The sequence below is a fragment of the Neovison vison genome, chromosome 6, assembly GCF_020171115.1.
Source record: "Neovison vison isolate M4711 chromosome 6, ASM_NN_V1, whole genome shotgun sequence".
Taxonomy (NCBI): Eukaryota; Metazoa; Chordata; class Mammalia; order Carnivora; family Mustelidae; genus Neogale; species Neogale vison.
The window spans coordinates 221,141,787-221,154,402 of NC_058096.1; the positions used below are offsets into that span (position 1 = coordinate 221,141,787).

At 57.3% G+C, this 12,616-nt stretch overlaps 1 protein-coding gene across 3 annotated transcripts; it reads left to right on the plus strand.

The window, feature by feature from the left end:
• Positions 1–1,015: 1,015 nt before the first annotated feature.
• Positions 1,016–12,373, plus strand: TICAM1 (toll like receptor adaptor molecule 1). Of its 3 annotated transcripts, XM_044254494.1 has the most exons (3): positions 1,023–1,100; positions 2,931–3,009; positions 9,783–12,373. In XM_044254494.1, the coding sequence occupies exon 3, from the start codon at positions 9,914–9,916 to the stop codon at positions 12,197–12,199; it is 2,286 nt and encodes a 761-aa protein (XP_044110429.1). In that variant the 5' UTR covers positions 1,023–1,100; positions 2,931–3,009; positions 9,783–9,913; the 3' UTR covers positions 12,200–12,373. The 3 variants fall into 3 exon arrangements, with proteins under 3 accessions (XP_044110427.1, XP_044110429.1, XP_044110428.1); XM_044254492.1 differs by lacking the exon at positions 2,931–3,009 and having other exon boundaries at positions 1,016–1,100; XM_044254493.1 differs by lacking the exon at positions 1,023–1,100 and having other exon boundaries at positions 2,271–3,009.
• Positions 12,374–12,616: the final 243 nt, after the last annotated feature.

The window sequence follows — 12,616 nt, forward strand, 5'->3', positions numbered from 1 at the left end:
ATTTTATTTATTTATTTGATAGACAGAGAGAGATCACAAGTAGGCAGAGAGGCAGGCAGAGAGAGAGAGAGGAGGAAGCAGGCTCCCTGCTGAGCAGAGTCCCATGTGGGCCTCGAACCCAGCACCCTGGGATCATGTCCTGAGCTGAAGGCGGAGGCTTAACCTACTGAGCCACCCAGGCGCCCCAGGACCCCTTATGAATTTTTAAATGTGTTTGCAGCTTCAAAATATGCCATCTCGGCTGCTTCTCTTCCAGCCACCTGCGGATCCCTAAAGCCCTTCAGGGTGGCCGATTTCGGGTAGCTTCCCCCCCAATATTACCCTATCCCCCTGTTCTGTTCCGTGGAAAGCATTATCACCAGTTGAGATGGTCTAATTTTTTTTAAAAGATTTTATTTATTTATTTGACAGAGAGAGATCACAAGTAGGCAGAGAGGCAGGCAGAGAGAGAGAGAGGAGGAAGCAGGCTCCCTGCTGAGCAGAGAGCCCGATGCGGGACTCGATCCCAGGACCCCGAGATCACGACCCAAGCCGAAGGCAGTGGCTCAACCCACTGAGCCACCCAGGCGCCCTAATTTTTTTTTTTTTTAAAGATCTTATTTATTCATTTGACAGACAGAGCTCACAAGTAGGCAGAGAGGCGGGGGGGGGCGGGGGAGCAGACTCCCTGCTGAGCAGAGAACCCGACGTGGGGCTCGATCCAAGGACCCTGGGATCATGACCTGAGCAGGCACCCAGGCACCCCGAGAGGGTCTACTTTTTAAACTGTATTTACTCTCTCCCTAGACGGCGGGCGCGCGGAGAGCAGGGCTCTGCCCCTCTGGTGGTCCCCAGAGCCCGGGCGGGAGGGGTCCAAAGTCCCCGAAGATGGCAGCTCGCGGGGGCGCTGCGGCTGTCGCAGCGGGGCGCCTCCGGGACTTTCCCCGCCCGGCGGGGAAAGTGTGATCTCACCTTCCTGCCTCGCCCCGCGCCGGACGCGGAAGGGGCCGGCGGAGGCCGGGGGTGGAGCCGCCCTCGCGTCTTGGGCTGCCCCGCCAGCCGCGGGCACCGTCGCCAGGCCGCCAGCCCCCGCGCGGAAGATCCATGGAGCGGGACCCCGGGTAGGTGGCAAGGCGGGGAGCGCCGGCCCAGGGGGCTGCGGCTCCTGCCTGGGGTTGTCGCCCAGCCGCACCCCCTGCCCGGCTCCAGGAGCCCTCGCGCCCCTCAGCGCTCGGCTCCCCTCCCGGGCGGCCCTGGCCCTTCCTCCCAGACCCCGATTCCTCCTCGCCGTATCGCTCCCCAGCACCCCAGATCTCTCCCCAGCACCCTGAATTCCTTTCCGACGCCTCGAAGGCCGCCCAACCCCCTCGGATTCCTTCCCACCCTCCTGGGTGCCTCCCCAAACCCCAGTTCCTTCCAAACGCCCCTGGTTTCTCTCCAGCTCCCCAGATCCCTCCCTGGCAGCCGGGATTTGTCCCCAACGTCCGGTGCTTCGCCCCAACACCCCGGATTCCTCTCCAGTACCCCTCCCCCAACCTCCCTATTGCGCGCTCGCGCTGGTTCCTAACTTCTTCAAGAATTTCTCCCGAGCTCGGAGACTTTGCCCTCGCGCCCCACCTTCTTCCTGCCCCGCCTGCGCCGCCCCTCCCCCCAGCTCCTTCCGGGCCCCGAATCCACTTTGCGCGAGGCTCCCGGGACCCCCTCCCGCGGCAGGAGCGTGCTTTCCCCGGCTCCAGTCCCCATCAGAGAAGATCCGAGAATCTCCAGGCCCCATGCCTCCCCCACCTTCCGCTGAGGTTTGGGGTCGGCTGCTCCCCCCCTAGGACCCGTTGCCGGTGGCCCCAGTGCTGGCTGCCGTCACCACTCAGGGTTGGGGGGCCCCAGGAGATCCTTACGGGCCTCCCCCATCCCGCCCGCCGTTTCTTCCCTTTCCTTGTGGCTGAAGTAGGAGGAGGAGGTAGGGGAGGTCGGGGAGGGGGCGCGGTTATGACTCCCAGGCAAGCTGGAGGTCCCGGGTGTGGGTTCCAGCCTGCGGGGGTGGGTCGGTGGGTGCAGGGGGCTCCCGCCTGGGCCTCCGTTTCCTCCTCTGGATAGGGTTGTGTACTTATCCTTCTGCAAACTTTTTTTTTTTTTTTTTAAGATTTTATTTATTCATTTGACAGAGAGAGATCCCAAGTAGGCAGAGAGGCAGGCAGAGAGAGGAGGAAGCAAGCCCTCTGCGGAGCAAAGACCCCGATGTGGGGCTCGATCCCAGAACCCTGGGATCATGACCCGAGCTGAAGGCAGAGGCTTTAACCCACTGAGCCACCCAGGTGCCCCTCTGCAAACGTTTTTGAAGAACCAGGGGCAGAGTGGTGCCCTCCATAAGCAAGAACCGTGATGGGTCGTGGCGATGTGTGCCCAAAGCAGAGAGTGGGTGTCCCGCTGCTTCTCCGCTGGCCCGGGAAGGGGCCCTGCGGAGTCGGTACTCACTGAGTAAGGGCGGGTTCCCTGGAGCGGAGGCTGCCTGGTTTCAGTCTTTGCCTCCTTACTTTCCACCTGTGTGACCCAGGGCAAGTGTCTCTACCTCTCTGTGCCTCCCTTTCCGGAGTGCACAGGGGCAGTCCAAACAGCCCTAACTTCTAATGTTCCCACGTGCTTCCTCCTGTCCCCTCTGCCTAGTAAGTGCTCAGCAAACACATCCTGAACAAATGCCCTTCCGGTCTCCAAAGTTTTCAGAGAGAGTCTGGCTGTGTTTTGCCTTCCATGTCGTGTTGTAACATTTCTTAATAAGCCAAAAGCAGAGAATGGTGCCTGGACTCTGCGCCCATCGTGAGGGGAGGGGGTGGGGGGAGGATTCAGCAGGAAACATTTATGGAGCGCTCACTGTGTGCTAGGGGTTCTCCGGTCCGTTCGTTGATTGATCCCATCGGTCAGCATTTATTAAATGCCTCCTGTGTGCCTGTTGTTAGTTGCAGCTATGAAGGAGACTAGCGAACACCCCTGTTTTAGTGGTCTGACTCCGGTGGCAAGCGACGCATTCTCAATGAAGTAAGTTGGTAGATCTATAGTATCGGGGAAGGAGGAGTTCGAAGGAGAAAAAGAAAGCAGGGAGTGTGGGGGAGTGGGCTTCAGTTTCAAGCAGGGTGGCCATGGTTGACCTTGATGAGGAAGTGACATCTGAGCTGAGACCTAAAGGAGGCAAAGGAGCCAGCCATGCGGCTGTCTGGGGAAAGGTGTCCTAGTCTGAGGGAACAGCAGATGCGAAGGCCCTGAGGCAGGATCCTGAGGCAGGATCAAGCAGAGAGTGGATATCCCGCAGCTTCTCCGTTGGCCTGGCTTGAGGATTCCTCAGACCCAGGCGCCTGTAAGGCATGATGGTGCTGGTAGATAGGGGTTCTCAAGGCTCCCATTTCAGAGATGAGAACACTGAGGCACCCTTGTGCACATCGGCCTGCCCAAGGGCCTACCTTGGGAGTGGTGGAGCTGAGGTTGGAACCCCAAGGGCATTTTTTGCCTGCCATCTGCTCTCCCTTGCCCTGGAGGTGACTCATTTCAGGTGGGCGTCACATGGATGAGACAGACGTTGGTTCTCAGACAAGGACAGCCGCTGCCCTGTTCTCCTTGACTACATTGTTGCCAGCGGCGGAGTTGGAGAACTCTTTTTGAATTTTTTTTCCTTTTATTATTTTAAAAGCCTTTATTTATTTACTGGAGAGATTGAAAGAGAGCATGAATGGGGGTGGGGGGTTGGAGGGCCCAGAGGGAGAGGGAGAAGCAGACTCCTGCTGAACTGGGACTCCAAAGCAGGGATCAGTCCTAGGACCCCGGGATCATGTCCTGGGCCGAAGGCGGGCTTCCAATTGACTGAGTCACCCAGGCGCCCTGAACTTTTTCTCTTAATTTATTTATGTACAACCTGAATTCAGAATAGGACACAAATCCGAAGTCTAGAACTTGATGAATTTTCAGAGCAAACGCAGTGCAAAACAGAACGTGACATCCAGCCCCTGCCCTCCCTGTGCCCTCTCCCAGGTGCTTTGCTTCTGCACATTTTATCTGCCGTGACTTTTGTCTCTTAAAAATTGGAGGGCACATGGGGTGCCTGGGTGGCTCAGTTGGTTGAGCTGCTGCCTTCGGCTGGGGTCATGATCCCAGAGTCCTGGGATGGAGCCCCATATCGCGCTCCCTGCTTGGTGGGAGGAGCCTGCTTCTCCCTCTCCCTCTGCTGCTCCCCCTGCTTCTGCTCTCGTGGGTGCTCTCTCTAACGAATAAATAACATCTTGAAAAAAAAGATTGGAGGGCAACATGCCGACCTCTGGGCCTTTCTCCTTTTAAGCTGTGTACACAGCTGCTCGCAGGAGTCCTCGGGAAGTGGAAGGAATGGTAGATCTGGGGCTCGTTGCTGCTGAGGGAGGATATCAGACCATATTCCCAGTAGCGATCTTGCTAATTTCAGAAAGACTTGACCGTGGGTTGTGCAGGAGTAGAATTTGAACGTTTTATCCTGTGACACAGCTGGCGGGGAGTTCCCTTCACCGCTAGGAGGAGCTGTAGGTCTCTGCGTCTATGGCTCCCTTGCACCTGTGACCCTCTACCCAGTCTCGCGGTAGGTAGGTAGGTAGGTAGGTAGGTAGCCAAAAACAGCCCATAAGCAGCACACAAAAGCAGCATTTCCTGTGTCAAAAACGCAATGATCCCAGCCTTACTGGGTCATGGTGCCAACGTGTAAACCTTTGATGTCCCGCAGAAACAACGTGGGGTGCCTATGCCATTTTCCACTCCCCAACAGCGATATTAACAAAAGGAAAAGTGAAACACACAAATCCATTCTCTCCATGCATTTTATGTATCATAATAGAACCTACGTGTAACCAATACAAAACATTACTAATGAGGCATCTTACCTGTGTGTGTGTGTGTGTGTACACGCTGATTCTTCAAAATCTGGTGTGTCTTTTTTCGGAACTGGATTCCCGTGCTGTATTTCCAACAGTTTGCAAGTGGAATCTGGTCCTTCCAGAACAAGACGGCGTTTAATGGGGATAGAATATTTGAGGCTTCGTCGGCTTATTATTTTCCAATTGGATTAATTAAAAATGAATCCAGTTGCAAATTTTGGTTTCTCCTCTGCATCAGTGGCTACATTTCTAATGCTCAGTAGCCAAGGGGCCATGCCTTAAAATAGAGAGGAGGAGGTGGCTTACACACCAGAAATGTATCTTCTCGGGGCTCAGGTGGCTGGCAGTTTGAGAGGAAGCTGGGGGCAGGTTTGGCTCCTTCTGGGCTGTCTCTCCTGGGCGTGCAGACGCTGCGTCCTCACCGGTCCGGACACTGTGCACATCTGTGTCCTCCCCTCCTTTTCTTCCAAGGAGACCAGTCACACTGGATTCGGAGTCACACTGATGACGTCATTTTAACTTCAGCACCCCTGTAAAGACCCCCGTCCGAGACGCATGTCACATTCTGAGCTCCCGGGAGTTAGGGTTCCAACCTGGGAATTCTTCAGAGCGACACCGTTTGGGGTAACAGCCTGTTGTGCTTTGCAGTAATTGTATGGGCTAGAGAGAGAGTTGGGTGGTGCGGTCACAGACACACGTGTGTGCACCAGGGGCTTTCACTCCGTCTCAGCTGTGCTACCTTAGTCAAACTCACCCCTCAGAGTGCGGAAAAAATCACATACCTGTTTCCCGTAAAGGTCCAGAGAGTGAGTATTTTCGGCGCTGCAGGCCACACGGGCACTGCTGTGACCCTTCAGTAGGTGGACAGTGGCCACACACTGTTGTGTGCCAAAAACCACAAGAGCAGCCAGTGACCTCTGTCCAAGGCAGCGATGCACAGTGTCCTGAGGTCACTGGTCTCTGTTCTAGGCCGTTATGTGCAGGTGTGTGTGTGTGTGTTTAACTAATCTCTACACCCAACAGGGAGGGTTAAACTCACTATCCTAAGATCAAGAGTCGCACGCTCTACCTACTGAGCCAGCCGGGCACCCCATCGTCAAGCTAATCTTGATTTTTAAAAAAATCTGCAAATTAAAAAAATGGAAAAAAAAATCTGGAGGAGGACAGGGAATGAGCAGTGGGGGTACCTGGCAAAAGCTTTGCACGCAGAGGGAATAGCCAGTATAAAGGTCCTGAGGCAGGACTGTGCCTGGCGACTGGCGGCCTCAAGGATCAGTTAAGCAGACCCATTGCTTATATTTTATCTATACATATACCCACTTTATTACCCTATTATGTATATATCATATACATATCATGTAAATATCATGCCCACTGGACCATCATCTCCAAGAGGAAAGAGTCTGTTTCTGTTTTCTTCTTTCTGACCTGGTGGGTTCAGCAGAGCCTGATACTTGGCAGATGCTGGAAAATTCCTCATTGAATGAATGTTTTCCTTGCTTCTTACACACTTCGCCATTTATCATGCAACAAATAACGTTTGGAGTTTTTACTTTGCATATTGGCCCACCTTTTTTTTCTTTAAGCTCACAAGTTGTCTTAAAAATATTTGAGGGGCGCCTGGGGTGGCACAGTCCATTGGACTTGACTCTTGGTTTCGGCTCAGGTTGTGATCTCAGGGTTGTGAGATCGAGCCCCATGGGGGGCTCTCTGCTCAGCATGGAGTCTGCTTGAGAGTTTCTCTTCCTTTCTCTCTGCCCCTCCCCCTGCTCAAGTGCTCTTTCTCCCAAATAAATCAATAATTTTTTTTAAAGATTTTATTTAGACAGAGAGAGACACAGCGAGAGAGGGAACACAAGCAGGGGGAGTGGGAGAGGGAGAAGCAGGCTTCCTGCTGAGCAGGGACCCCAGTGTGGGACTCGCTCCCAGGACCCTGGGATCATGACCCAAGCTGAAGGCAGACGCTTAATGACTGAGCCACCCAGGTGCCCCTCAATAAATCTTAAAAAAAAAAAATTGAATTGATTGCTAACTTGGCAAAACTTAGCAGTGTCCTAAAACTGCATTTCTGGCTTCTCTTGAAGTATTCACTGAGGTGGTCCCTTGGAGTTGTTTTTCCTTGTGGCAACATACATTAGCCACAGCCATAAGCCACACTGAGACAGGTCTAAGGTGGTTTAAAATTTCAGGTCCCCCCTCCCTCGGTGTGAAAGCCCAAGTCCTCCCCCCATGGCCCGCTGGTTCCTCTCCCTGCCCTCCCCTCCTCCCTCTCTCCCGCTTGCTCACTCATCCGAGCAGGCATCCTCGCTGCTCCTCCATCAATCCTGACTGGTTCTGCCCCAGGGCCTTTGCACATGCTGTCCCCCCTCTGCCTGGAACTCTCTTCTATCAGATGTCCATCTGGGTCCCATTTGTATGTCCTGTTGAAATTTCTCTTGTCATCGAGGCCTCCTTGAACCCCGTTATTTAAAACTGTGAACACCCCCATCCCTGAATCTCAGTGTTCGTGACCCTCCTTCCTGTCTCATGTTTCTCCTTGGTGTTTATTCCCAGCTGACGTGCCATGAATGTCACTCATTTGTTGTTTGTCTCTCCTCCACATGAGGAAGTCAGCTGCATTTGGGGAGATCTGTGCTGTTTTTCTCCCCGCCCCTCCCCTGCCCCATACATCTGCCAGTCAGCATCTTGGGCCACTTCTATTTCTGAAACAGCCAGACAACCACTTGCCTCTCTACATCCTTCCCCCCAGCACCGCTCCCTCTGCCCCTTCTCGGCCACTTCTCTGCTGCCCTGCTCAGGGGGCAGCTCAGTCCTGTCCCCCTTGCGCTTCTGCCTCCATCCCTGGTGCCGGTTCTCCCCATGCTCTCCCTGGACTGCATCTGTCCTTCCTGGAATCTTGGCCCTTGGCCCTGGAGCCCTAGTGGGCTGCATCTACTCAAAATGAATTAAAACAAAACAAAACAAAACAAAAAACCCTGAATCAAAAACAAAACAAAACAAAACCTTGAATCATTTTTGCACCGACTCTGTGATTCATGGTCTGTGATCCATGAGTCAGCTTTGGCTCTAGACCAGGTCTTCAGGGACGGGGTCCTTTTCTCTCGGGATGCCATCCTGGGCACTGCTCGAGGGAGGGGGAGCGAGCAGGGACCCTGGCCTCATCTATGCGATGCCAGGCGCCCCTTTCCCTGTGGTCGTGACAACCACTGATGTCCCCAGATGTGGCCAAGGGTTGGGGTTGACAGTCAGAGGTGTTCTTGGTTGAGAAACACGGGTGTCGTGGGCACTAGGGTGGACCAGACAGAAGTGCCAGCCCAGCTGAAGGGCACGTAAAGGCTTCTCAGTCTCCTGGAATGGATCTGAACGTGTGTGTTTTTTTCCTAAGACTGATTACGATGTGCTTTGAGCACCTGGCCACCTCAGTTATGGGATTTGGAATATTCTCCCCTGCAACCTGCTGCATGCCCTGAGAAAGGCCTTTCTTTCGTTCTTTTTTTTTTTTAAGATTTTATTTATTTATTGGACAGAGAGAGACACAGCGAGAGAGGGATACATAAGCAGGGGGAGTGGGAGAGGAAGAAGCAGGCTTCCTGCTGGGAAGGAAGCCCCACACGGGGCTCGATCCCAGGACTCTGGGATCACGACCTGAGCCGAAGGCAGATGCTTCACGAACAGCCCCTGTGCCTGTTTCTTCATCCATAACATTGGCAGGATATCAGTTCTGGCCTCATTCATTCATTTCACGAGGTTAGGTCCCTGTTCTGTGGCTCAACAAACCAGCAGTGGTAGGCGAGGCGAGGCCCTGTCCTCGGACGCTCGTTGGTCAGGAGGCAGATGGCAAATGGGAAGATTCTAATACAAGAAAAGTTCACCCAGTGACACGCTGGGGCGGAGGGGGAGCAAGGTGATGCGGGAGAGGCGGACTGGGAAGGGCAGGCGGCACGTGCCTTAGAGCTGAGTAATGAGACAGCCGTCCCTCAGGCAAAGATCTGGGGAAGGAGCCCTCCAAGCGGAGGGAACCTAGAAGAAAGCCAGTGTCTTTTATTTTATTTTTTAAATTTTATTTATTTACTTGACAGACAGAGATCACAAGTAGGCAGAGAGGCAGGCAGAGAGAGAGGGGGAAGCAGGTTCCCGGCCGAGCAGAGAGCCCAATGTGGGGCTCCATCCCAGGACCCTGGGATCATGACGAGCTTAACCCACTCATAAGCCTCATGACGAGGCTTAACCCACTGAGCCACCCAGGCGCCCCAAGCCAGTGTCTTATAACCTGATGTCCCTAGTGACTGCCCATCACTTCCACCGGAGTCCATCAGACACCGAGGTTGGCTCTGGCTCTCTGCTGGAGGGGCCGCCCTGGGCCATGAATACTAGGATGGAGGTCCGGGTGGCTGGCGGGCGGGGGGGGGGGCATCTGGAAGCCCGATCACCTCCCTAGTGAACAGGTACTGAGTGTCTGCTGACTTCCTTCTGGTCATCGGGCTTCCATACATGAAGGCAGCACAAGTCCCTGAACCTATCCCACAAGTAAGCTTATTATTATTCCTAACAGACAGTATACTCTTGTGGTTGGGCCCTCAGCCTCCAGAGCCAGAGTTCGTGGGTTCAAATCCCAGCTCTGTCCCCCACTGGCTGTGTGACTTGGGGCAAGTGACCTCCCTTCTCTGGCATGCTTTTTTTCACACGTAAATGGGGGAAATAATACTGTCTACGTCTTGGGTGACACCAGGCAAGTGTCGACTGCTGTCCTCTTGCAGGAGGGAAATGGAGGTGGGGCGGGGGGTGGGGAGCCTGGCAGCGAGCTTTCCCAAGGTCGCCCTGATGTGTGGGGGTGGCACTGGAGGAAAGGCAGGTGGCGGAGTCTCGGCCACCTCCTGGAGCTGCCCCCTTTCGGGAGGTGACCGTGTCGCTCTTGCTTCACAGGTCTACGGCCGTGTCCCCCGTGAGACTCGGTATGGTGAGCCCGTAGGGGACTCCGAGCATGTGGGAAGGCCAGTGGTGTGGAACATGCCTCCGCCACCCAGTGCTTCTGCTTCCCAGGGCCGCACCCACCCATGCCCATGGCCTGCGCCGGCCTGTCGCTCTCCAGCGCCTTTGACATCCTAGGTGCCGCAGGCCAAGGCAAGCTCCTGCATCTCAAGCACAAGCTGAAGACCCTGCGGCCCGGCTGCCGGGGGGCGGACCTCCTGCACGCCATGGTGCTCCTGAAGCTGGGCCAGGAGACGGAGGCCAGGATCTCCCTGGAGGCGCTGAAGGCGGACGCAGTGGCGCGGCTGGTGGCCCGCCAGTGGGCCGGCATGGACAGCACCGAGGCCCCAGAGGAGCCCCCAGACTTGTCCTGGGCAGTTGCCCGGGTGTACCACCTGCTCGCCGAGGAGAAGCTGTGCCCGGCCACTATGCGGGACACGGCCTACCGGGCCGCCCTCCACACATTCCGCTCCAGGGACGACCACCGGCTCGCGGAGCTCCAGGGAGAGGCCCAGGACCGGTGTGGGTGGGGCATCGTCGGGGACCCCGGGAGCTTCCAAGCCCTTCACTCTGACCTGGGCTGCTTGCCAGCCTCCTCAGTGTCCCCGTCGGGCACCCGCAGCCTCCCGCAGCCCATAGAGCACCTCTCGGGCTGGAGCAGAGGCCGCTCCCTGAGATCCACCGGCAGCCCCGCCTCCCTGGCCAGCAATCTGGAAATCAGCCAGTCGCCCACCCTACTCTTTCTCAGCCAACCCCGCAGCTGCCGTGGGCCCAGCAAGCTGTGTGACGAGCCCCAGGCCAGCCCAGTGCCCGAGCCTGCCCCCACGGGCTGCCAGGAGCCTGAGGAGGTCAGCTGGCCACCGTTGGAAGAGACGGTCAGCCCCCCACGGAGGGAGACTGTCAGCCCCTCATCTGGGGACAGTGCCAGCCCCCCACTGGGGGAGACTGACCGCCCCCCATCCAGGGAGAGTGACAGCTCCCAGGTGCTACCAAGCAGCCCAGTCCCTAGGCTTACTGAACTGGTCCCAGATGCAAGCCATGCTGGCCAGCCAGACCCCCCCAGAGCTCTGGAAATCAGCCCCCACTACCCCGTGGAGTGCACCGAAGAGTTGGGAGGCCCGAAATCTCTCTCCTTGGCCTCCAGAAACCCTTGCCCTGACAAGGACCAGACCCCACTCCCACTTCCTGTGGAAGACACGGCTTCCCAGGTGGCCAGGCCACGCCCACCCGTGCCGCCAGCCCCGCCCACGTCCTCTCCGGGCCCTCCTCCGTCCACCCTTCCTTCCCCGGGCCTGGCGTCCAGCCCCTGCCCCCCTTCGCCCGAGCTGGAGTCAGAGCAGAGATTCTATAACTTCGTGGTCCTGCACGTCGCCGCGGATGAACACATCGCCCTGCGGGTCCGGGAGAGGCTGGAGGCCCTGGGGGTTCCCGACGGGGCCACCTTCTGCGAAGATTTCCAGGTGCCTGGGCGGGGCGAGCTGCACTGCCTGCAAGACGCCATCGAGCACTCGGCCTTCACCGTCCTGCTGCTCACCCCCAGCTTCGACTGCCACCTGGGCCGCCACCAGGCCAGCCAGTCGCTGATGAGCAGCTTCACGCGGCGCGGGTGGCAAGACTGCGTGATCCCCTTCCTGCCGCGGGAGAGCTCCCGGGCCCAGCTGAGCCCGCACACGTCCAGCCTGCTCACCGGCCTGGTGTGGCTGGACGAGCACTCCCAGATCTTCGCCAGGAAAGTGGCCAGCACCTTCAAGCCGCAGAGGCTACGAGCCCGCAAGGCCGAGTGGAAGAAGGAGCAGGAGGTCCGGGCCCTGCAGGAGCAGCTCAGGCACCTGGAGGCCGAGCGGCAGCAGGTGGCCAGGCTGAACGCCGCCTACTCGGCCTACGTCCAGAGCTGCTGGAGCTGGCAGGAGCAGATGGAGGCCCTGCGGGCGGCCTTCGGGAGCCACATGCCATTTGGGACACAGATGCCCCCCGGGGGCCCGGGGCCTCTGGGCGCCCCCCCACCCTTTCCCTCCTGGCCGGGCCACCAGGCACCCCCAGAGCCTGCGTGGGTGGCCGGCTCACCCGCGTCAGCCTATCCACCGCCCCCGGCCTTCCCGCCGCCCTCGGCCTTCCCGCCACCCCCCGGCTTCCCGCCGCACCCCGGCTTCCCGCCTCCCGGCCCCGCGCCCCCCCAGAGCCCCGGGCTGCAGCCCCTGATCATCCATCACGCCCAGATGGTGCAGCTGGGCCTCCACAACCACATGTGGAACCAGAGAGGGACCCAAGCGCCCGAGGACAAGACGCAAGGGGCAGAGGGACCGGGTGGCGGGCAGGAGGACCCGGACCTTGGGGACGCTTCCACCCTTTCCAGAGGGGGCAGAGGAGCGTGACGTCGGCCGCCGCTCCGCGGAAACCGTGCAAAGGGGGCCCCGATGACTTTCTGGCGCGCACGGTGTCCGGAACTGGACGCGGCATTTTCGAATTCTGCCCCGGGTGGTGGTGCAGGGAGCGGGCGGGGGATGTGGCTACCGTGCTTTAACTGTGATAAATATTTATTGAATGTTTCTGCGGTGCTGATCTCTGGGAGACGACTTCTGTTCCCAAAAAAGGGTACCGGAGGAGAGGAGCGGTCGTCTCCGCGTGTGAGGCAGGGACCGGTCGCAGTGTGCGGTTTCTCGCATATCATTGGCCAGAGCTTAGTCACGTGGTACCTCGGGTGCAAGGAACCTTGGGAAATGTAGTCTTCTGCTGGGCCAGGCGCTTTGCTTAAAGTTTTGGTTCTAATACAAGAGAACAGGGAAAGAAAA